The sequence below is a fragment of the Canis lupus genome, chromosome 8, assembly GCF_011100685.1.
Source record: "Canis lupus familiaris isolate Mischka breed German Shepherd chromosome 8, alternate assembly UU_Cfam_GSD_1.0, whole genome shotgun sequence".
Lineage (NCBI taxonomy): Eukaryota > Metazoa > Chordata > Mammalia > Carnivora > Canidae > Canis > Canis lupus.
This window is the reverse complement of record NC_049229.1, coordinates 43,165,939-43,189,591: the sequence shown is the minus strand read 5'-3', so window position 1 is coordinate 43,189,591 and position 23,653 is coordinate 43,165,939. Positions and strand designations below refer to the sequence as shown.

At 40.8% G+C, this 23,653-nt stretch overlaps 1 protein-coding gene and 1 pseudogene across 3 annotated transcripts in view; both read left to right on the top strand.

The window, feature by feature from the left end:
• The window catches only part of DCAF5 (DDB1 and CUL4 associated factor 5), a 103,573-nt gene that overhangs the window by 72,746 nt on the left and 7,174 nt on the right, over positions 1-23,653 (top strand). For all 3 annotated transcript variants that reach the window (XM_038545055.1, XM_038545054.1, XM_038545056.1), the window contains exons 7-8: positions 652-718; positions 19,541-19,668. In XM_038545055.1, the coding sequence (XP_038400983.1) occupies positions 652-718; positions 19,541-19,668 (195 nt within the window). The remainder of the gene's footprint in view (positions 1-651; positions 719-19,540; positions 19,669-23,653) is intronic.
• LOC106559174 lies at positions 14,653-16,456 on the top strand (annotated as a pseudogene).

Sequence of the window (23,653 nt, the reverse complement as noted above, 5' to 3'; positions counted from 1 at the left end):
TTTTGAATCAGGTTCTTTGCGGTTTTGTTGCTGAAGTTTAGCCAACAAGCTTTTTATTAAAAAAATTGTTTTTAAGATTTTATTTATTTATTCATGAGAGACACAGAGAGAGAAAGAGGCAGAGACACAGGCAGAGGGAGAAGCAGGCTCCATGCAGGGAGTCTGACCTGGGACTTGATCCTGGGTCTCCAGGATCATGCCCTGGGCCGAAGGCAGCACTAAACCGCTGAGCCACCAGGGCTGCCTGCCAACGAGCCTTTTAATTGGCAAATACTTTTAAAAAGGTATTTGCTTTGTGGTACCTTATGAATATATATATATGCCCATTTGTCTCATTTATTTTTAAAAAATCTGGGACGCCTGGGTGATTCAGTTGGTTGAGCATCTGCATTTTGCTCAGGTCGGATCCTGAGATCCTGGGATCAAGTCCTGTATCAGGCTCACTGCAGGGAGCCTGCTTCTCCCTCTGCCTATGTCTCTGCCTCTCTGTGTCTCTCATGAATAAAGAAACAAAATCTTTTTTAAAAAGAATCTTTCTCTAGATGGATAGGTAGATAGATGTAGGTACTTTATCTATAAATCAAGACATAAATAATGTGTGTGTTTTTTTTTTGTTGTTGTTTTTTTTTTTTTTTTTTTTTATCCCAACAGTATATCCTTTCAGGCTCTGATGACTTTAACCTGTACATGTGGAGAATTCCTGCAGATCCAGAAGCAGGTGAGTATATCCCTACTATGAACTTACAGCTAATGTTGGCTCTATTGACCTTTGGCATGCTGTGCCCTGAAAGGACTGATCTGTAGCAATAGGGATGATATTTCTTTTAACATAGTAAAAAGTGGCCAAGGGAAATTTATTTTATTTATTTATTTATTTATTTTAATTTATTTATGATAGTCACAGAGAGAGAGAGAGGGGCAGAGACATAGGCAGAGGGAGAAGCAGGCTCCATACACCAGGAGCCCGACGTGGGATTTGATCCCGGGTCTCCAGGATTGCGCCCTGGGCCAAAAGCAGGCGCTAAACCGCTGCGCCACCCAGGTATCCCCGGCCAAGGGAAATTTAAACAAAAATTAGAAGCCAGATTTCACTATTAACCTTCATACAGACCCTTATTGACATTGTGATGCTCAGATTTTTTCTCCTAAGAACTTTTCTTAGACTTCATAGATCTTTATTATGTCCATTTTCCTCTCTCCAATTTCATACCTAGAATATTTTTAATCTTGGTTTTCCTTTCTTATCCATTTACACATTCTTGTTTATTACTCTACAAAGAGTTGTTAGGTCTCTTCCTTTCCTTTGGCCTTCCTGATGATGTTAACTAAAAGGAAACTTTGTTGATGGACAGGTTCACTTCCTGGGGTTTAGCTGACCCCAGATATCAGAGAAATTAGGAAGAAATATTTCTGCATTTTTTCTAGATATATTCTGAAAACTGTCTGCAATTTTACATAAATTTGGATCTAGGCCATCTGAGCTTTCAAACAGCATGGATCTTTTTTTTTTTTTTTTTTTTTAAGATTTTATTTATTCATGGAGAGACAGAGAGAGAGAAAGAGAGAGAGAGGCAGAGGGAGAGCAGACTCCATGCAGGGAGTCTGACCTGGGACTTGATCCTGGGTCTCCAGGATCATGCCCTGGGCCGAAGGCAGCACTAAACCACTGAGCTATCCGGGCTGCCCTCATTCTTCATTCTTGATAATAGTGTCTTCACGTGCTCAGTTGAATCTTACACTGGTTGCTTCCTACTGGTAGAAAAATGTCTATTTTTTATTCTCAGGACAGCTCAATATAGCCATCTGCTCCAGGTGATACATGGCATCAAACTGGAAAATGTCCATTAGGAAAGTAATAGAGGACTATGCCAAGTGTATTACATAAAATTTGCCCAGTGCTCAGAGTTTAGGGAAATTGTTCGCTCGCTTGTTACTGAATTAACAATATTGTTCCCAAACAATATTCAAAACTGTTGAAGCCCACTTTTGACATAACTATCCTATTACTGTGGTCTGGTTACTAAACAGTTTGCAAAAGGCCTTTTTTTCCTCTTCTGGAATTTGGAAAGCATTAAATGAATCAGCTTACCTGTGAAGCACAACCAGATGGGACAGCAGCAGTCTATCTGAACAAAAGTGGTATTCTAGCATGAGAGGTAGTTCTTTTTTTTTTTAAGATTATATTTATTTATTCATGAGGGACACAGAAAGAGAGAGAGAGAGGCAGAGACACAGGCAGAGGGAAAAGCAGGCTCCATGCAGGAAGCCGACGTGGGATTTGATCCCCGGACTCCAGGATTATGCCTTAAGCCAAAGGCAGATGCTCAACTGCTGAGCCACCCAGGCGTCCCTGAGAGGTAGTTATGTATTAGCTTTCCCACTCCCCCAATCTTCTAGATTTATTATCTGAGAAATAATCTTTGGGCTTAATGATCTCTTTTATCTGATCTTAAAAAGCTTTAATTATTAAGTCAATGTGACTTTTAAAATAGAAAATGGATAACCCCAGGGTGCCTGGGTGGCTCAGTGGTTGAGCCTCTGCCTTTGGTTCAGGTCATGGTCCCAGGGTCCTGGGATTGAGTCCTGCATCAGGCTCCCTGCAGGGCGCCTGCTTCTCTGTCTACCTATGTCTCTGCCTCTCTCTGTGTGTGTCTCTCATGAATAAATAAATAAAACTTTTAAAAGAAAGAAAAAAAAAAAGTAAGTGGATAACCCTCTTCCCCTGGGGCTATTCTCTGGAATCTTTTTCATGTTTGTATAAAGAGAGAATAAGGAAAAATTATCAATAGTATTATAGACTTTTTACCTCCCCTAGCTCATTTTTGTACTGATTTAAGGTTTGGGCCACAGTGGGCTGACTTTTCAAGTATAGATGATTATCTGTACAGTCTTTGGGTTGGCAGGAACCTGGTAGCTGATTTAGGATTCTAATATTAAAACTGGGAAATGGATACCTTGACTTTCCAAAGGTTTTTTAGGCAAGCTGCTTTAAAGGAATCAAGTTCTAGATTCTCAAATTCTGTATATATTCTTTTATAAAATCAAAAATGGAAGTACCCATTCTCCTTTCCCACTTCCCCTTTACCCTTCTTTCACTTTAAAAAACAAAAACAAAAACCCAGAAAAACCAGAAATACTCCATAGATTTCTGACCATTTGAACCCTAGCACATGGTACATTACTGTGAGATGTAAAAACCTCCAAGGTGCAAAAATATATTAAGCTGAAACCGGGGAGGGGGTAGGTAATATGGAAATATTATTTCAAGGAGGAAAAAAGAACAATGTAAAATTTCTGTTAGAAAAGGACTTGTAGGAATTCAGATCCCACAGAGGATGCGGTGGGTAGCTCCTGCCACAATAACTACAAAAATGACATCACAAAAGCCATAAAGGTGTCAGAGAGCTGCGACAACAAAGTGTGCTAAAAGAGCTCAAGTTCTGAGGGAGAGCCTTCCTAGCCCAGTGAAAGGTGCTGACTGTCGTCTTTCCTAGGGGCGTCTGCACAGGCTGTAGATTGGGCTGCCACAGGCAGGCTGCTGGGGTCAGAAGAAATCAGAATTTGCAGTGGCCGTGTGAGTTGATGACCTTAGAATCTAGATATACGGGCAGCCCGGGTGGCTCAGTGGTTTAGCGCCACCTTCAGCCCAGGACATGATCCTAGAGACCCAGGATCAAGTCCCACGTCAGGCTCCCTGCATGGAGCCTGCTCCTCCCTCTGCCTGTGTCTCTGCCTCTTTCTCTCTCTGTCTCTCTCATGAATAAATAAATAAAATCTTAAAGAAAAAAAAAAGAATCTAGATATACCCCAATGACATGGTCCATCTTCCTTGTACGACATTTGCTGAGTGCTGGCGTTGTCCTGGGAGCTATGGTGCTGGGCTGGAGGGGCAGAATGCAAGGCCCACCTAAAAACAGCGTTTTGGAGACAAAGTCCCCTAATGAGAGGTGCCTGCTCCACAGATCTTTTGCCAAATTTTGAATGTGCCCAGGGAAAGGAGGATAGAGTGGAGCTTAAAATCTCCAAAAGATGGAACATTCAAAACAGAGGACAACAGAGACTTGCCGGACTCTTCATTAAAAGCCTAAGAGGCAGGGCACCTGGCCGGCTCAGTCTGTAAAGCACGCAACTCTTGATCTTGGGGTTGTGAGTTCGAGCCCCACATTGGACGTAGAGAATAAAAAAAAAAAAAAACAACAAAACCTCAGGAGGCTTACACATAAGGATGGTGCTGAACCAGAAAGGCCAAGTGAACTATCCTGTCATTTCCTTGTGCTTAGGACCCAAACCCCAGTTAGAGAAAGGCACATGCAACAAGCCACCCTCAGGTCTTATCTTTGAGACCTCTAAAACCAGAGGTAGATGTATTCCTACTAGCGAAGCAACCCAGTGCTGACCTAGTTCCTCATGATTAGATTGAGGATGATCAACCCCTTATCTTATTTTCTCAAGAGTACAGTGGGTAAATGCCATATGGAGGAAATCAGCGTTAGTCTCTGTGTTAGTCTGCTGGGGCTGCAAAATCCCACAAAATGGGTCACTTAAACAACAAAAATGTATTTTCTCACATTCTGGAGGCTAAACAGACAAGAGCAAAGTGCTGGCAAGTTTGATTTCTCCTAAGGCCTTTCTCCTTGGCCTGCAAATGACCACCTTCTCACTGTGTTCTCACATGGCCTTTTCTCTGTGCACACACATCATTGGTGTCCCTTCTGAGGAAGATACCAGTCTTAGTGGATTACAGTTCTACCCTTATAACTTCATTTAAACTTAATTACTTCTTTAAAGGCCCTATCTCCAAATATAGTCACATTGGGAATTAGGGCTTCAACATATGTACTTGAGGGAGACAATTCAGTCCATAGCAGTCTCTCTATGTTTCTTTTATACTCCATGTCTAGCATATGGTAAAATATAATGAAGCATGAAACTGTGGCCAGTAATCAAGAGGGAAAAAGATAATCAATAGAAGCCAACCCACAATATTATCCATATATTGAAGTTAACAGATAAGGACTTTAAATATTATAAATATAATAAAGAAAATAGGAAAAAAATGTAGAGAATTTCAGTGGGGAATTGGAATCTATTTAGAAAACAATCATGGGGCAGCCCTGGTGGCTCAGCAGTTTAGCGCCGCCTTCTGCCCAGGGCCTGATCCTGGAGACCTGGGATCGAGTCCCAGGTCAGGCTCCCTAAAATGGAGCCTTCTTCTCTCTCTGTCTTTCTCTCTCTGGGTCTCTCATGAATAAATAAATAAATAAAATATTAAAAAAAGGAAAGAAAACAATCATGTAGACATTCTAAAACTGAAAACTAGGGACGCCTGGGTGGATCAGCAGTTGAACCTCTGCCTTTGGCTCAGGGAGTGATCCTAGGGTCCTGGGATCGAGTCCCACATCGGGCTTCCCTTGGGGAGCCTGCTTCTCCCTCTGCCTATATCTCTGCCCCTCTCTATGTCTCTCATGAAAAAAATAAATAAAATCTTTTAATAAATAAGTAAACCTGAAAACTGTATCTAAAACTAAGAATTTACTGGATGGGTTTAACCTACAGCCAACAGCTTGGTGTGTAGAAGGCAGGTCAATAAAAGATATCAAAGAACAATAAAAACAAAGAATGGAAAGAGCAGAATGGTGTGAATCAAGTTGAACACATGATCTAGCGTATATGAAATTGAAGTCCCAGAAGGATGAGAAAATGAAGCAAAAGCAATATATGAAGAGATAACAGCTAAAGAATTTTCTAAAACAAATGAACTAGACTAATTCTCAGATTCAAGAAACTCAATAACCACAAACAGGATAAATACAATACACTTAGACACATCATAAGTCAAATGATTAGAAACAAAAGATAATAAGAAAATGCCCAAAAGCAGCCTGAGAAAACATACAAAATACCTATAAATGAGCAACAATAAGAGTGATGGCCAAATTATGGAAACCAGAATGTAATAGAATGATATCTCTAAAGTGCTTAGAGAATTAAAACCTGCCAACCTAGAATTCTATATCGGGGGGAGATATCTACCAAAAATCTAGATTTAACAAAGACACTTTTAAAAAATAAATTAATAGAATTTTAATGCAATCATTCAGCAGCCCTCAATGAATTAATGCATCTAAATACTGAGCAGTGACAGGTGCCAACATCTTAAAAAGAAAGGCAATTAGACATTATGTACCTCTTGATAAAAGGAACACAATACTACTAATAAGCTTGCCAAATAAAACAACTCTGAATAAAACCTCAGGCTCTAGCTTTCAGTTTTCAGGAAGCACTGAGGACAGAGGAGCATATTGTACTACATGTGAGCATATAGTCCACAAAATCCAGACTGTCAGATAGCCCATTTTCTCCAATAAATATATTCTAATGAGAAAAGGAAAGGATGGACAAGAGGAAACCTATTGTTTAGGATGCAAAAGACCTATTAAAAACCAGGCAAAACTATTTAGGAATGCATACTTGGATGAATAAGATTATTAAAAACACAGAGAGGTGATTAATACAGAGATCAATATAATAGTTGATTTAGAGGGAGGAAAATTGGAATGAGGCACAGGGGGCATGAAAATGGCCAGAAAAAAATTCCATTTTTTGACCTGGATGTCAGTTTCAAGGGTGTTCACCTTATTAAACATTTTTAAGCTCCACTTTTTGTGCTGAGTTCTGTACCTTTTTTAAAATTTCTCAATGAAGAAGAAAAATTAATAACTAACTATGGGTCAAGACTACGTCACAATAGGAATACAATTTTCTCAACTAAATAAAGAGGAAAACATGACATCCTGGCATTCATCCCAGGGATACTACATGGGTAGTTGGCCAGATCACTGTTCTGTAAAATTCTCTGTTCACATACCCACCCCCACAATAATTTTTTTCTTGAGTTATAACTTACATATACTAAAGTACACTTTTATTAAGGAATAACTTAAACCTCTGCCAGGATGTCCACCATGATAAAGTGCTTGTTGCTCCAGGGTAACTCCAGTGATTAGAAAGTTCTTCCATAAGTCTTACTGTGTTTCCCAGTAGTTAAGTGCTGGCTTACTGAGAATGGCCCCTCTTCCTCTTCATAGCCTTTTGCTCATTTGAAGGTAGTTCTCATGTCTCCTTTTAGATTTTTTCTCTAGAGATAGCACCACCCCCCACGTCAGTTTAGCAGTTCCTAAACAAAATGATGTTAGTTTCTTTGCTATACTGATTTCTCTCCTCCAGGTTTGTTCTACCCTTGTTTAAGGATTAACTGAATAAGCTCAACATATAGTACAGTCTGGCTAGACCAGAGAAAATCTTGGCTCCCTGATATTAAGTATGCTACAAAGTGTTTCAGGAAATACACTCGGGATCACATAACCTGTTTCTGGAGGCCACAGAACCCATGATCTGCTCATACTTAAGAGTTGGCTAGGAGCCCCATGGTTTTCACATGGGCTGTGGTTGGTCCTGGATCCCCATTCTTTACTTGATGCTTGGGTTTCTTTGTACACAAGACAAGAACAGGACCTTGTGATTATCTTTCTTGTTGGATTCACTAACTGGTAATTGAAGGGTTTGTTTTCTCTGTATTACCCTTCAACATTGCATCATCACTCTATCACAGTAAGTCTGTCCTCTTGATCATCATCTTGTTCTGCATGTAACTAAGCACCTTTTTGGATTATTTTTCATAAACCTTGGCTCGTTTGGGGAATTCAACCTTCCTGCCACTTTTCTTTTTTTTTTTTTCCTGCCACTTTTCTGAAAACCCACTCACATTCTTTTCCCTTGTTCATATATCTTTCCTTTTTCTTTGTTCCTTTTATTCTTTTTTCATAACCTTCACTACTTTTATAATTAAGTATTCCTTGTTATCAAAATAAAACAGGTACATAATTTTTAAATCAAATTCGTATTGCAAAATTTAGTTTTTAAAAATATAACAATTCCTTTCTCTTCCTGAAACTCATGATATTTTTGAATTTTCAATTTTGGACATTCTCTATTGACTTTCTCCTCTTGAGATCAGCTACCTTTCCAGAATGGGACTCTTTGATATAGTGTCTGGAGGGTATTTGCCTGGCAGTTGAGCCATGATTCTAAAAGCCAAATAGGGGAATAAAGCTGTGAATCTCACAGATTTGTACACAGGTTTTTGTTTAGTCCCATTCTCCACTGCACCTGGTGTCTCCAGTCCAAAACCTCTTTAGGTCAACTTCAGCTGGCAACCCCTAGGTTTCTGCCTATATGGGGAATGGGCCATATGTGTTCAGAGAAGTATAATGGCATTCCTGCTCTTTATACAGGCTTTCAATTCCTCCTGGTTAGGGCCCTACCCTTAAACCTGTCTTCGAGGATACTTAGCACTTCTCATTTTTATATGTAACACCTCTCTCTCTCTCTCTCTCTCTCTCTCTCTATATATATATATATATATATATATACACACACACACACATATATATATACACACATATATATATATATTTTAAGATTTTATTTATTTATTCATGAGAGACACAGAAAGAGAGGTAAAGAGAGGCACAGGGAGAGGGAGAAGCAGGCTCCATGCAGGGAGTCCGATGTGGGACTCCATCCTGGGACTCCAGAATCACGCCTCGGGCCGAAGGCAGACGCTAAATCACTGAGCCACCCAAGGATCCCTACCTTTCTATATTTAAATATTGGCAAATAATTCATAATTTTAAAAATACTCAGCAATATTTAGCAAGCCAAACGTGAGGACTAGAGGTAGCCCTTGGGTTCTAGCTCTGAATGCTTAGATGACGAAAAGTTTTAGGGGAAATTCCAACTCTAATGTATTCCTCTCTTATTTAAACAAAATATGGAGTAAGGCTGAGTTCACTCTTTCAATGCATGCCAGTTGAACAGAAGATACTAAGGCAGGCTATTTTTTTTTTATTTTTATTTTTTTATTTATTTATGATAGTCACAGAGAGAGAGAGAGAGAGGGAGAAGCAGGCCCCATGCACCGGGAGCCCGACGTGGGATTCGATCCCAGGTCTCCAGGATCGCGCCCTGGGCCAAAGGCAGGCGCCAAACCGCTGCGCCACCCAGGGATCCCAGTAAGGCAGGCTAATATGGGGAAGCTGCCTTGCTGTTATATGCCTTAATGATATGACAAGCCATCAGCATTTATTGCATGCCTGCTGTGTGCTTTACAGTGCATAGATGGAGAACTATGCAGAACTAGATGGAGAACTAGATGGAGAGAACTAGAGAACTAGAGAGAGAGCAGTCCTAAGTGTGAGTCAAAAGCAAGGGAGAACTAGATGGAGAGCAGTCCTAAGTGTGAGTCAAAAGCAAGGGCATCGTTTTTGTCTCCACTCCTTTTCAGAAAGACCCAAAAATCACTGGGGAACTCCAGTTTCAAACTCCAAAGAGGTGAAATGTATTTATTTTGTAAACAGTATGGACTTAACAAATCGGCTAAGTAATTTGCATAGTGCTTCATAGTAGGCTGAGGAAATCATTTTGAGAGGTGAAACCTACTACCTACCATAAAATTTGCTACCTAGCAAGATTAGGCTCAGTTTTTTAATTGATGCCAAATAATAACTCATTTTCTGAAAACCTCTCTCAAAATTAAAGAAACTGAACTGAGAATTTTGATGTGGCAAAGAAAAAGCCCATCAGAACGTTTTATACCTCTGAAGTATGTAGGAAGAGCATCTGTCTTAATGTGGTGCTTCTGAAGATAAACATACCAGCAGTTATGTATAGAGCCAGTGGTATATTGGAAAGAGCATTAGGCTTAAAGTCATACCTGGATTCAAGTCCAGTTCTGCCACTAACTAGCTGATTGAGTGATTCTAGGCAGGTTACATAACAGCAATTGTCTGAGCTTTAGTTTCTTCTGTAAAAATCCTTCCCCTCCCAACGCCCCATATCACGAAATGATTTAACAGTTGTGGGAGCTTTCTGAAAACCGTGTTTTCAAATGTAAGACATTAGTGCTATGTATAGTAAGATCAGCATCCACAGATCCATAATTTCCCAATCATTTGTTCCCTAAGAACTTAGGTATGGTAGTAATGTATTTGGCAGCATTTGGTAGAGATGGATGTCTCTGGAAAATCTTCATATTGCCTTCTCTTCCCTTTCCTCTATTCTTGTTGGAAAGGGCTTAGGGTTTTCACAGATAAAGTTGCTTCCCTTGAGATATGCCTCTATGCTAAGACCTTACTATTTATGGAAAGAAACATAATGTAATAGAGTTGGTAGGCCTGCATTAAACTCCTGATCCATTTGTCTTCCAGTTTTGGCTTTGGAAAAATTGTTTAATCTTGCCAAACTTATTTCTTCATCTGTAAAACAAGAACGTTAGCAATATAAACAATAGAACCATACTAATAATATCTACCTTCTTAGGGATGTTGTTGAGGGTATTCAGTAGCTTCTCTACAATAATTGTTATTCTTTGTGAAGAAAGCTTTCTTCCTTTTAACTTTTCTCTGAAAAACTCCTTAGAATCCAAGACATTGTCTTCCTCTGGTGTCCTCATGAATGGCTGGTTGAGTGTTCTTGCATGAAGGCTGCTCTTGACCCCTCAGTAGTTAAAAGGGGGAAAGTTTTGTAACAGATTTTTCCCTGAATAGAGGGGAAAAACATGCAGTTTCACTGCCTAGTCACTGTAGCCACCCCTACTGCCAGCAGGCTAATGGAGTAGGCTGGAAACAGCTATAAATGCATTTTCACAGGCCTTATGTGTACGCATGTTCCATCTCTCTTCCTTTTTCTAGACATGCCTTCACTCTCAGTGGATTGGGCCTGGGCATCTACATTGTCCTCCTGTGTAACTGGAAGGACAGCTATTTTTAATTGGTCACAAGTAGTTGGTTGCAAACACATGTGAAGTACAGATGATGAAAGAAGAACTGATTTAATTGACTTTTTTGTGCAATTAAGCATTGCTGTCTTTGGAGTTCTTTGAGCTTTACTGACAGCATTGGCTATCCCCATCTGACTTTTTTTTTTTTAAACTCTTAGGTGGTTATGTGATCCCCAAGAGGCAGCCACTGCTCTCTGTATTATCAGTACTCTAATTTAATTCTTACGGTTTGAAACTTAGAGACCCAGGGAATGTTTGGTCCAGTGAATTACTGAGTTTATTTGGACAACTCTTTGAGATATAGTAAGGAAAATAAATAGTCCCTTGTCCCTCAGAGCAGTAAACCATTAATTCTACCAGTGGTTTTAGGAATGAAATAGATTAATTGCTTCAACAGGTACCTGCCAGACCTCATTTTGGTAGATAATAGCTTTAGCCTTCACTTTCAAGCCTTGTCCGGAGAAAATGATGAGGGAATTTACTTCAATTTGTTCACTTACTGAGTATCCTAACAAAAGGCATACAAAGTCCTATGGGTGACTGAAAGAATCAATATTTTTTTGCTCTCTAAGAACTTCTAGTCTAAGAAAGATGAGAAAAGGATGTGTGTGTGTGTGCACATGTTAAATTTAAAAGTTTGTTCCAGAGCCCATAGAAAAGATAATTAAGGAAGGCTTAAACAGATTTTGGGGATCAGTGAAGTTTTCATGGAATTAGCATTTCAGAGGACCGTGAAGGATAGGTAGGATTTTAGCCCCTTTATTTCTTGCTCTTATTATAGTAAAAATGCTATAAAAGAAACATCCAAATTTGATAGAAGGAAGATGGAGAAACACTTGAATAATCCACACATTGGATGATGGAGCTCACTAAATGAGATTGGGTTTTGTCCAGTCTGTTTATATTTTATAGTTAGATACTCTCACATCTTTTCATTTATCAAACATTTATTGAAAACTTACTCCATGCTAGGCACTATTCTAGAGCCTGGGACATATAGCAAAGGAACAAAAACCCCTGCCATCATTGAGCTTACATTCTACTAAGAGAAGCATATAATAAACAACAGACACAAATAATTATATGTAAAAGGTTAGAAGCACTATAGGAAAAAAAAATAGAGTGGAATAAGGAGGATAGGAAGTGGTATTGGGGGGTCAGAGAAATGCAAGTGTTTAGATCAGACATTCAGTATGGATCTCTTTGAGATCACATTTGAGCAAAAGCTCAGTGGTAAGGGAGTTAACGATGCAAAAATCTGGGGGAAGAAAATTTTAGGTAGAACCAGTGCAAAGTTCTGAAGTGAAAGTGTGCCTAGTGTGTTTGAGAAACAAGGAAATCAATGTGTTGAAGCAGAGTAAGGAAGGGGGGAATAGTAGGGGTAAGTGGAACACAGGGTTGTCCCTGTAGGCTGTTAACTGTGGGTAAAATGGGGGAGCCATTGGAGACTTCTGAGCAGAGGAGTGACATGATCTAACTTATTTTAACAGCATCACACTGGCTGCGGAGTTGAGGATAGATGGTGGGAGTGGGGTGCCAAAGATAGGAATGAGGAGAACTAATAGGAGTCTCCCATAATACAGACAAGTGGTGACGGTGGGTCAAACGAAGATAGAGGTTTCAGTCTAGATGTTTTTTTTTTGTTCAGTCTAGATGTATTTTGAAGGTAAATCCTGATCATGATCTCCTAATAGATTTTTTTTTAAGATTTTATTTATCTATTCACACACAGAGAGAGAGAAAGAGAGAGAGAGAGAGGCAGAGACACAGGCAGAGGGTGAAGCAGGCTCCATGCAGGGAGCCCAATCTGGGACTCATCTCAGGTCTCCAGGATCAGGCCCTGGGCTGAAGGCGGTGCTAAACCTCTTGAGCCACCCGGGCTGCCCTTCCTAATAGATTTGACTGGGGGAAAGGGAGGGAGCAGATAGAGTTTGAGATGTCTCTTAAACATACAGGTAGAGGGGATCCCTGGGTGGCGCAGCGGTTTAGCGCCTGCCTTTGGCCCAGGGTGCGATCCTGGAGTCCCGGGATCGAATCCCACATCGGGCTCCCGGTGCATGGAGCCTGCTTCTCCCTCTGCCTATGTCTCTGCCTCTCTCTCTCTCTCTCTGTGACTATCATAAATAAAAAAAAAAAAAAAAAAAAAAAAAAACATACAGGTAGAGGGACGCCTGGGTGGCTCAGTGGTTGAGTGCCTGCCTTTGGCCCAGGGCATGATCCTGGAGTCTCAGGATCAAGTCCCACGTTGGGCTCCCTGTGTGGAGCCTGCTTCTCCCTCTGCCTGTGTCTCTGCCTCTCTCTCTCTGTGTCTCTCATGAATAAATAAATAAAATCTTTTTAAAAAGAAATACAGGTAGAGATAGATGTTGAACAAACAGTTTGGATATAGAGGTATGCAGTTCTGGAGTTCGAGAGAAAGTTCTGGACTAGAGATAAAAATTTGAGTTTCGGTCACATATAGGTAGGATTTAAAGCCACAAGACTGGATGAGATCACCAAGCAAGTAAGTATAGCTAATCAAGAGAAGGAAAGCAAAGACTAAGGCATTCCTCATTTCCCTCAGGCATTCTAGTGTTAAGAAGTCAGAGAGAGCAGCCAAAAAGGAATGCAAAAATGAGTGACCAGTGAAGTAGCAGGATAACCAAGAGAGGGTGATCCTAGGAAGGCAGTGAAGAAAGAGGCGGCAACTATGTTGGATCTTGCTGATAGGTCAGATAATTAAGATGAGGACTGATTAAACCATTGAATTCTTTGGTGAGTATCAGAAGCCCAAGTCTTATTGCTTAGAGAAGGACTACATAATTATAGAGATTTGATTTCCATTGTATCAGTTGAGTAACCACTGTCACCTGCTTTTTCAATTTCTCTCCACCTTTATGTATTTGTTCATCATCTTGCCCTATTAATACATTCTGCATCAGTTTGTTTGATATTCCAACCTAGAGCCTACCAGATAAATGCTAAATGAAAAAGAATGCTAGAGGAAATGCTAAAATCATTTCCTTTACGATAATCTATCATTTTTACCTGAGTGTTGAGAGTATATGTATATACCACTCTTAACAGTGTTCTCCAGGGGCATCTGGCTGGCTCAGTCGGAAGAGCATGCAACTCTTGATCCTAGGGTCAAGAGCCCCACAATGGGTGTAGGGATGTTCTCCACTAATTTCAATTTAACAATCATTTGCTAACTCCTTCTTATATGCCCAATTTTGTTATTACTTTCTTGGATATGTTAGCATAAATCTTGGAAGATTAAGGATCTTTATCCTCTTCGTGAAGGCTGATATCTATTGCTTGGAAATGCGAATTTATCTCCTGCCATTTTAATCTGTCTTCCATCAGCCCTTTCCAGTCATCTGGGACCTGTTGCTGGTCCCTCACTACCATGTTCATACTTCACCCTCCCTAATCTCAGAGTCACCCACCATTTCCCCGTCCTGTTCTCACAAAGGTGTTTGTCCTACCCATTAATTAATGGAAAGGGGGGAAAAATCCAAAAACTCTGACTGGAAAATTCATACTGGCATTTTATCCAGGTTGATCTGGGATTTATTTTCTTATGAAACACATAAATGTCCTCTTCTATAGCCCCAAGTGCCATTGAGGACCTCCTTCCAATATGGTAAGTTTTGCTTAGACTAAAACATCAAGAAATCTTGACAAAGTTGCTTTTAATTTTTGAGCTGAAAGCATAGTCATTCTTAGAGGATTTTGTTGAAGTAAATAAAATTGACAAGGAACAGAAGTAGCTGAAGTTGGCAAGAAGTGTGAGTGGTGTCCTAGCCATTGGTCCCTAAGGGGACCAATCTCTGGCTGAATATTGTGGAAAGAGGAGCATAGGAAAGAAAGGGGAGGGAAATGAGGACTCTACACTTAGCCCCCTATCTACTGTAGAGAATCCCCCGATGGTAGTGAATCAGTCACTGACACTGGAATCTTATGAGATGGCCCAGTCCTTTTTTAAGGTCTTGCGATAGAACAGGTGAGGGGATTTATAGCCTTCCTCATCTCCTTAGCATCCCATCTGCACCAAAGTAAAGATGGGGATACAGGAATTTTGGACTTGACTTACAAAAAAAAAAACTCCACAAAGTGTTGCCAACATGTCTGGTGGGCCAGCCAGAACAGATGGCTCAGAGAAATGAGCATTGGTTTGTACAGACGTGGATAAACAAATGACAGCTCAAAAACAAGTAAGGTGGTTCTTTCCGGGTATGTGCTATTTTAGTCATTGGTATCCATTAGTAGTGATTAGGCTTGACTCGGCTTGGTAACCATGAATTGAGGTTGATCCTCATCAGGCCCCTAACCACAGTCTTAGAGATGATCCTGAAGGGAGATTTTGTAGCTTATGTAGTTTTTAGAAAAAGTGTTCCTTGCCTGACTCCTGCCAGCTTGATCCTTCTGTTGACGGGCACAGTTTGGCTAGGTAATGGAGAGGGGAGACCCTAAGTTTTTACTGATACTGGCATCTTGACTTTAGCCATTTAAGATTGAAGAAGTCCGATTTACACAAATCTCCAGGACTGATAAAAATCTATTCTCTAAAAATTGTTGTATCTAAACTGACAATAGCAGCTGTATTTAGTCATTTGAAACTCGGAAACCAAGAGAGAAACTACAGAGAACTTCCCTGAGCCCATTCACTGTTCTGATTCTGTGTACACAGCCTGGGATGCCTTAAACAAATGGCAGCCTCAGTTCTCCCTGGACCTGTTTTCACCATAAGTCTCTTGGCTCTGTGGATTTCCTAGGTATCAGTTTGGGTGGGAAGGAGGAGAAAAGACCTGTATTAAAACTGCTGCCATGTACAGACAAAATTGGAGCTTCTGGCTTTGGTATGGTCGTGTTTCTCTATATTATCTCGGTGAACAGGGAGACCAGGTCTATATGCTGAAGAAGCATGACCCTGTAGGACAACAGACCTATTTGGCTCATCCTGCCCGGTTCTCCCTAGATGACATATACTCTTGACACCCAATCACCATCAAAAAACACTTTGGTACTCAAGACCCAGCAACCTTGCCCTGTTCTCTGAGGGTCCCTTAAATTCTATGTCTCTTCTGCTACCCCTCAGAGACTTTCTAAAACCAAGTTCTTCAACCTGTGAGCCTTCTTAACACCCTTACTCTTTGGAATCTGGTTTCATTATTGCCTTTGATCATGCTTATGTGAAGCAATCATGGTAGCATCCCTCTTAAGGGAACAAGTTTGAATCTACTTTCCATATTTTGAATCACTACTAGGTTATTGAAATGATTTGAATGAATGAATAAATAAAGTAAATTGCTGCCATGATGAGAAACCAGATGAGGTCATACTGCCTGGAAGAAGAATAGAATGTTTTCCCGTGGTCTGATTTTAGAGATGTTAATACCCTTCAATCCTTCTTCAGGTCCAAAAGTTACTGTAATTGTATTCCAGATAACCTTTGACAAGTCAGTTTGATTGATAAACTTTAGTTCTGTGAATAGTTGATTCTCTAAGACATGAGCCCCTCTATCTGTCCTCCTTTGGTAGTATTTATTCTAGAATTGCCTCTCCTGAAACACTGTCCAGTCAAAAAGTGCTTACTCTGAACACTTTAGTTCAGGCATTGCACCCCCAGTTCTAGGTATGCAAGAGAGCCAGTTTTACTCTCATGAACTATTTAGTGTTGGCAATGTGATGAAATGTCCTGTGGTGATACTATATCTTGTGCTCAGGACACCGTTGGATAGAGTCTCCCCCCTTCCCATTTTTGAGTTGAGGGCTTAAAAAGAAAACCAACTCATTAACTGCCAGAAAGATTTCAAAATATTTTATGCATTTCAGACTCCATCCCTATTGAAATCCTTTCATCTCATAAAGGCCACTGTTCCAATGGAAAGGATATTGGGCATGATAGCCAAACAGACTGGTTCAAATCTTGACTCTACCATTTACTAGCTGTATGATTGTGAAGAAGTCACTCAAATTATCTGAGTCACTTAAATTAACTTTTCTTGGATGCAGTAGGATTAAATAAGAGGTTGGTACTAGGTTTAACCCAAAGTTTCTTTGCTAGTGACTACTCCAGCACAGATATAGGTAGGAATAGGATGTTGGAAATGTAGAATTCAGAAGAGACCCATGAATGGGAATGCTACTTTTTAGATTCCCATGAATCTCATTTCCTTAATTTTCTCCTTTATTTTCTCCTCCCATTCCACTCTAGGAACCCAGTGTACTCAGGCTACCTAGGGTTTCCCATCATGGCAGCCTACTTTGGTGCTTAACCTTTCCTTTTTTTTTTCTTTGATTTTTTTAAAGATTTTTTTTTTATTATTAGCACAAGTGGAGGTGGGGGGTGGTGCAGGGAGAGAGGGAGAGAGAGACTCTTAAGCAGTCTCCATGCCCAGTGCAGAGACCAATGCAGGACTAAATCTCAGGATCCTGAGATCATGACTCGAGCAAAGTCATGATTCAGACACTTAACTGAGCTACCTAGGAGTCCCTAACATTTCCTGATCCATGAGAACACATCAATTCTATAGCCTAGTCATTCTCCTTTATGGTTTATTAGCAAACTTGATGATGTTGAGTTGAGCCATGGATAGTTCTAAGTGTATTATTCATCCTGGATAACTCAAATACTAATAACGTCAGGGGTGCCTGAGTGGTTCAGTTGGTTATGCTTCCTGCTGACTCTTGATTTTGGCTCAGATCATGATGTCAGGGTCGTGAGATCGAGCCCCCCCATCAGGTTCTGAGTTCAGCCTGGAGTCTGCTTGTCTCTCTCCCTCTGCTCTTCCTTTCTCTCTCCCTCTCTTTCTCTCTCTCTCTCTCTCAAATAAATGAAAAATGTCAAATATGGTGGAAAGATTAGGCAAAGAATATTTTTGTCACTGACCAAGTTACAAAAGTAGAGTAAGTACTTAGTGCTGGCTAAGTGGGCAAATCCATATATGATTCAGTCTGAAAGCTCTTGCTGTCATAGCAGAGATGTGCATGTACATGGCAATAAAGAGGGATATATTCTGAGTCCAAAAGGGGAGTTGTGTGAGGAGGCCAAAAGCACAAGACACCTTCTCTAGAACCAGATTATTTCTAGAGAAGGGATGCTGTGCTGGTCATTGTCCTGTAGACACTGAAATGAGAGATGTCGGGCAGCCCGACATTTGGTGTCTCAGCGGTTTAGCGCTGCCTTCGGCCCAGGGCGTGATCCTGGAGACCCAGGATCGAGTCCCACATCGGGCTCCCTGCATGGTGCCTGCTTCTCTCTGCCTGTGTCTCTGCCTCTCCCTCTCTCTCTCACTGTCTCTCATGAATAAATAAAATATTTTTAAAAAAGAGTCTGTTTCTTTTTAAAAAAAATGAAATGAGAAATGTCTGGAATGAATGTTTGAACAAAGAAGAGTTGGCAATGGGGTGCAGGGAGCAGTAACTGCCTACTGATACTTTGTGCCCTAGTGTTGCCATGTTCCTGATAGATGATATTCACTGCTTAGATAAATGAACGCTTATTTATGTCTGAATGCATCATATTTTACCAGTTGGCTGGGCACACAGGTTGGCCTATGTGTACTGAGCTATTGATGGTTGCTCAGAAGTGACCTTGTTCAGAACATGGGTGCATATATTCTGTGTGATGTCCTTACCAGGGAAGTTGAACCTTTGAGGTTATTCCAAGTTTATAAATGATGACCTCTTCATCATATTGTAGGTTCCAGGCATCTGATGCTTTTCTCAGTCACTGAAGAAGAAAGCCTACACAATGGTCCTTAAAATATAGCTTCCTGGGATACCTGGGTGGCCCAGCAGTTGAGCACCTGCCTGCCTTCAGCCCAGGGCATGATCCTGGAGTCCCAGGATCGAGTCCCACATCAGGCTCCCTGCATGGAGCCTGCTTCTCTCTCTACCTGTGTCTCTGCCTCTCTCTGTGTCTCTCATGAATAAATAAATAAATAAATAATCTTTAAAGAAAAAGAAATACAGCTTTCTTTTAGCAGCCTCTTGTTATTCATACATGGTATCTTTAAGCACCTTACTCTAATTCAGATTCTCAGTTCTTGAGCTCTCCCTATTAGAAAGTGGTCCAAATCTCCTTTCTTTATCCCTAGCTCTCTCTGCTATCAGGGTAACAAAAGGATTTTTCTTCATTATTTTCCCAGTGGCTTTGGTATGTTTGGGGTTGTTGTTGGGTTTTTTTGTTTTTTGTTTTTTTTGTTTTTGTTTTTGTTTTTGTTTTTTTGCTACCTTCATCATAGAAATCAAGGGCAAATGGATCAGAGATTTTTTATGCATTTAAGTAATTATATGCTTTTGGTTCTCCATGTCCCTGGCTCAGATGCCTAACTGTTCCCAAGTAGTTCAGTCTCATTTTGCTCATGACTGGCCTTTTCTAAGGTAACACTTGGGTTCTATCTTGGGGATCAAAAACTTGAGAAATGTTTTAAGTGGCTGTGGCTTCATTGACAATGGAATTGCAGTGGGTGGGCGTGGGCAATGCTTAAAGGCTAAATAAAGGCTCCTGGTAAGAGCACATATGCTGAGAGAATATTTCATCTTCCCTCTTTCCATAGCAACTTTATCTGTAAGATTAAGCAAACATTCTGCTGGTGGCATAGTTAATAAAAAATCTTGGCTCCAGTTCAGAGCTGTTTGTCTGCCATTATTGGAACCTATTTACTTTTATTCATTTCATCATTTGATTTTTGTTCCCTTCTGTCTTCCCAGGTGGCATTGGTAGGGTGGTCAACGGAGCCTTCATGGTGCTGAAAGGGCATCGGTCTATTGTTAACCAGGTCCGATTTAACCCTCACACCTACATGATCTGCTCTTCTGGTGTAGAAAAGATTATCAAGGTGAGGTACCTTCCCCTTATGTCTCCTTTAGACAAATTGTTAACAATTCATAATTGGAAGAAACTAGAACAATATTTATAGGACCTCATACCTAAACATGCTAAAGGTCTATCAAAATTCTCAATCATTTTGGGGCACCCGGATGGTTCACTCAGTAGAGCATATAACTCTTGATCTTAAGGTCCTGAGTTTGATCCCCACATTGGGCATTGAGATTACTTAAAAAATTTCTCAATTATTTTGACGTAACACAAAATATTAAAAAATTGATATTAAAAAGCGTGGTTTAAAATCCTCCTTTCAAGACCACTTCTTAAAATAGTCACTAGGCTTTGAAACTAGACACCACTTGTATGCTACTACATTTCCAGAAGCCTTTGATATTGAGTCTGAGTTCTGTTTTCCAGACTTCATCTGAAAGCCACCATCTATTCAGTTACTTGGTGTGTACTTTGCATTCATTGCTGTGCTAATGTGGCACAGACATAACTAAGTGACTGCCAGAACCATAGCTAAATTGTCTCAGAACATATCAAAAACCACTGCATGTGGTTGTGATTGAGGCTAAACGCTTGCATTAACTGTACATCAACTGAACTGTACATCAACTTAACCTGGCCAAGGAATGTATTTAGAGCCTACAATGAAGAGACACAGCCTGGCCTGTGTCCACAGGAGGATGGCCCACTGCCTGCCACTCACATTCTAGTTGCTAGTAACCCTTTTCCACATCTGCAAAAATGAAGGTTTTTCATGGGGTAAATGATGAATCCTTTGGAACTCTGTGATAACTTGATTTTTAAGTAAGGATAGATGATAATCTCCCCTAAAAGTTAAAAGTCCTCTTCCCCGCCCCCCCCCCCCAAAAATGACATTGAAAACCTGATGGGGGAGGTATCAGGAAAAAAGCAAAAAATTGGTTTGTGATGATTTGGTGGTTTTCTATTTTCTTCTGCTGCTGCTGCTGCTACTGCTGCTGCTGCTTCCTCTTCTTCCTCTTCCCCTCCTCCTCCTCCTTCATCTCCTCCTCCTCCTCCTTCTTCACCATCTAGAATTAAACCAAGTTGTATCTGAGGCAAGGGAAGCTATCAGAAATGTAATGTTGGAGGATGGGTCAATATTTATTTGTTCTCATTCCAGATGCCTTTATGTAAGTTTTGTTGGTCCTTTGATCAGGGCTAACTTTCATGATTGCACACATTTTCCCACAGAGCTGGAGCAGGACTTCTAGATCATTTTTACTGACTTTTTCTTTTTGTAAGATGATGAGATTTCAATTATAAACTACGCGTCTGGGGTTAATTACACAGCTAATTAGTGGTAAAGTGAGGATAGAGCCTTGTTCTTTGTTGTTCCCAGTGGCCTATCACACTCCCCATGCTGGTGGGAAGGCAGCAGGCAGCCAGAGGCCTCTACTGAAGGTGGTCATCTCTGTCATCCTTCAGTGGGCAATTGAGAAATTGGCCCTGTCCCTTGAATTGCCTTCTCTTCTCCTTTGGCCTATGAGTAATGGGTTGGCACGGTAGCATGTCCTCTAGGCCTGTTGACGTCATTCTCTTTCTCAGAGAGCTCTGCTTGGCCATCTCCTTTAGAAGAGAGATTCCTGCTCGGCTGTGCACTCTGGGATGCTTCTGTACTTAGTCTCCCCAATTATTGTTTAGTCAACTGGAGTCCTTACCCTTAAGGTCATAGTTTGGAAACTAACCAAGTTCTCAGAGGAGTAAGAGAAGAAAATATTTTCTCTGGGAGATTATCCAGACTGAAATATGGAGCTCACTGCTTCCAGGTTCCAGTGGGGTCTGAACCCGGACCCACCAGGAGGCACATTCAGCCGTTTGAAACCTTAGGTCAGCGGGATGAGCACTGGGTGTTATGCTAAATGTTGGCAAATTGAACTCCAATAAAAAAAATTTTTTTTAAAAGGAAAAAAACCTTAGGTCAGTATAGCTGGTACCCTTGAACAGTTCTTTAAGTCTATTCCCCATCTGTCAAGTGAGGATGTTAACAGTGACTTGCCATCCAGAAGTGCCTTGTGAATTACCTGTGCCTGACAATTTCTGACTATTTTAATAAGTCACTTTCCTGCTTGCAATTTCTGAGGATCAGTGGTTCAAAGAGCATAATGTTCTCACTCAGCCTGAGACCTTTTTTTCTCTCCACTTTGTTCCACCTTCTCCCTTGTCCTTTATTGCTGCCGTTCTAGCCCAGAGGAAAAGAATCCTGGTTGTTGGGGCCACCCTCTTCTCACCCATAACAGGTCTCTAGCCCCCTGAATGTCCATACTTAGCAAAAGAGGGGATTTGTTTTATAGTTAAATACGGAGAGGTGGGACACCTGGGTGGCGCAGTGGCTGAGCATCTGCCTTTGGCTCAGGGCATGATCCCAGGGTCCTGAAATCGACTCCCACATCGGACTCTGTATGGAGCCTGCTTCTCCCTCTGCCTCTGCCTCTGCCTCTGTGTGTGTGTGTGTGTGTGTGTGTGTGTCATAAGTAAATAAAATATTTAAAAATAAATAAATAAACAAATAAATAGAGGCAAGATAGGGCTAATGCAGACCTTTTTTCTCAAAGACCGATATTCATTTATTCATGATATTTGTGGTATTTATGATGTACCTGTGTGTGCCTTTTGTGCTAGGCCCTATGGGGAACATAAAGGCAAAAAAAAGTAATGCAGGTCACCCCCAGTAAGAGAGACAAGAAATAAAGATAACAAAAAATGCAGTAGCTACACAAGAGATAGAAACAGAATGCTCTAGGGGAGGGAAAGATTTTTCCCATCTGGAATAATCTCAGGCAGGTAATATTTCAACTAGATTTTGAAAAATAAAGACTGCTAAAGGGAGGTGTAAAATATGAGAAACATTCAAAGTAGAGACAATCAATAAATATTTATTGATCATCTACTGTGTTCCAGGCATCATACTTATGAATAAATGCTCAGAAGCAGTGAGGTGTAAGACCTGTTAAGAAAATGATCATGTTTGGCCAAAGGGAAGAGCACAAGAAGGGAGGACTAAGATACAAGGCAGGAATGTGGGCAGGAGGTTGGCCCAGAAGGTTTCGGAAGCCAGATTAGAGAGGGCGGAGAACCCTTAAATAGCAAGTTAGGTCCCTATCAGCGTAGATTTTCTCAGTGTAAGGTCACATGTCTTAAGTTAGTACAATAGCACAAAAAGGAGAGGGCTTAGAGCTGCTATATTCAAGCATGTCATTGTTACCTGTATAGATCAGAACACTTGCTGTTTAATTTCTTCCATTTCAACAGTGCTTGAATAAGAATTGAACTGCACCTTTTTCCTCAGAAGCCTCTTTTTTTTAAGATTTTATTTATTTATTCATGAGGGACACACAGAGAGGCAGAGACATAGGCAGAGGGAGAAGCAGGCTCCCTGCAGGGAGCCCCATGTGGGACTCCATCCTGGGACTCCAGGATCACGCCCTGAGCCGAAGGTGACACCCAACCACTAAGCTGCCCAGACGTCCCTCCTCAACAACCTTTGAGCTAAACTTTTCACTGGGTTTGGAGAGAAATCTGTTTGTCCCTCCTCCTTTTCTCATGAACCTTGCGCCAAGAGGAGGCTTGTGTAGCCGCATTTAACATGTTAGCAATGGGAAGTTGTGTTTTTGTTGCTTCATTTCTGAGTTGTTGGCTTTCAGTGTAAAGAAATAAACATTTGACAAATATTTCAAAACTGGTATGAGGACTAAGATAATAGGGACGGCCAGTACTTCTGATGTTCGGAAGTCTCTGAGGATGGGTCTAAAACTTTCTGGTGGAGGTATTCAGTTGCCAAGTGAAGGAGAAAGCACCCCATCTTTTTTGTGGTATGGTAGAGATTATGTCCTTTCATCCATCTCATTTCTACAGATGAGAAGACGCATTCGAGAATGAAGTCATTTGCCAAGGGCCACGTGTGGCAGTGGGGCTGGGGTTCCTACCTGTTCTGCCTGCCCTGGCAGCTCTGGGACACAAATCCCTTG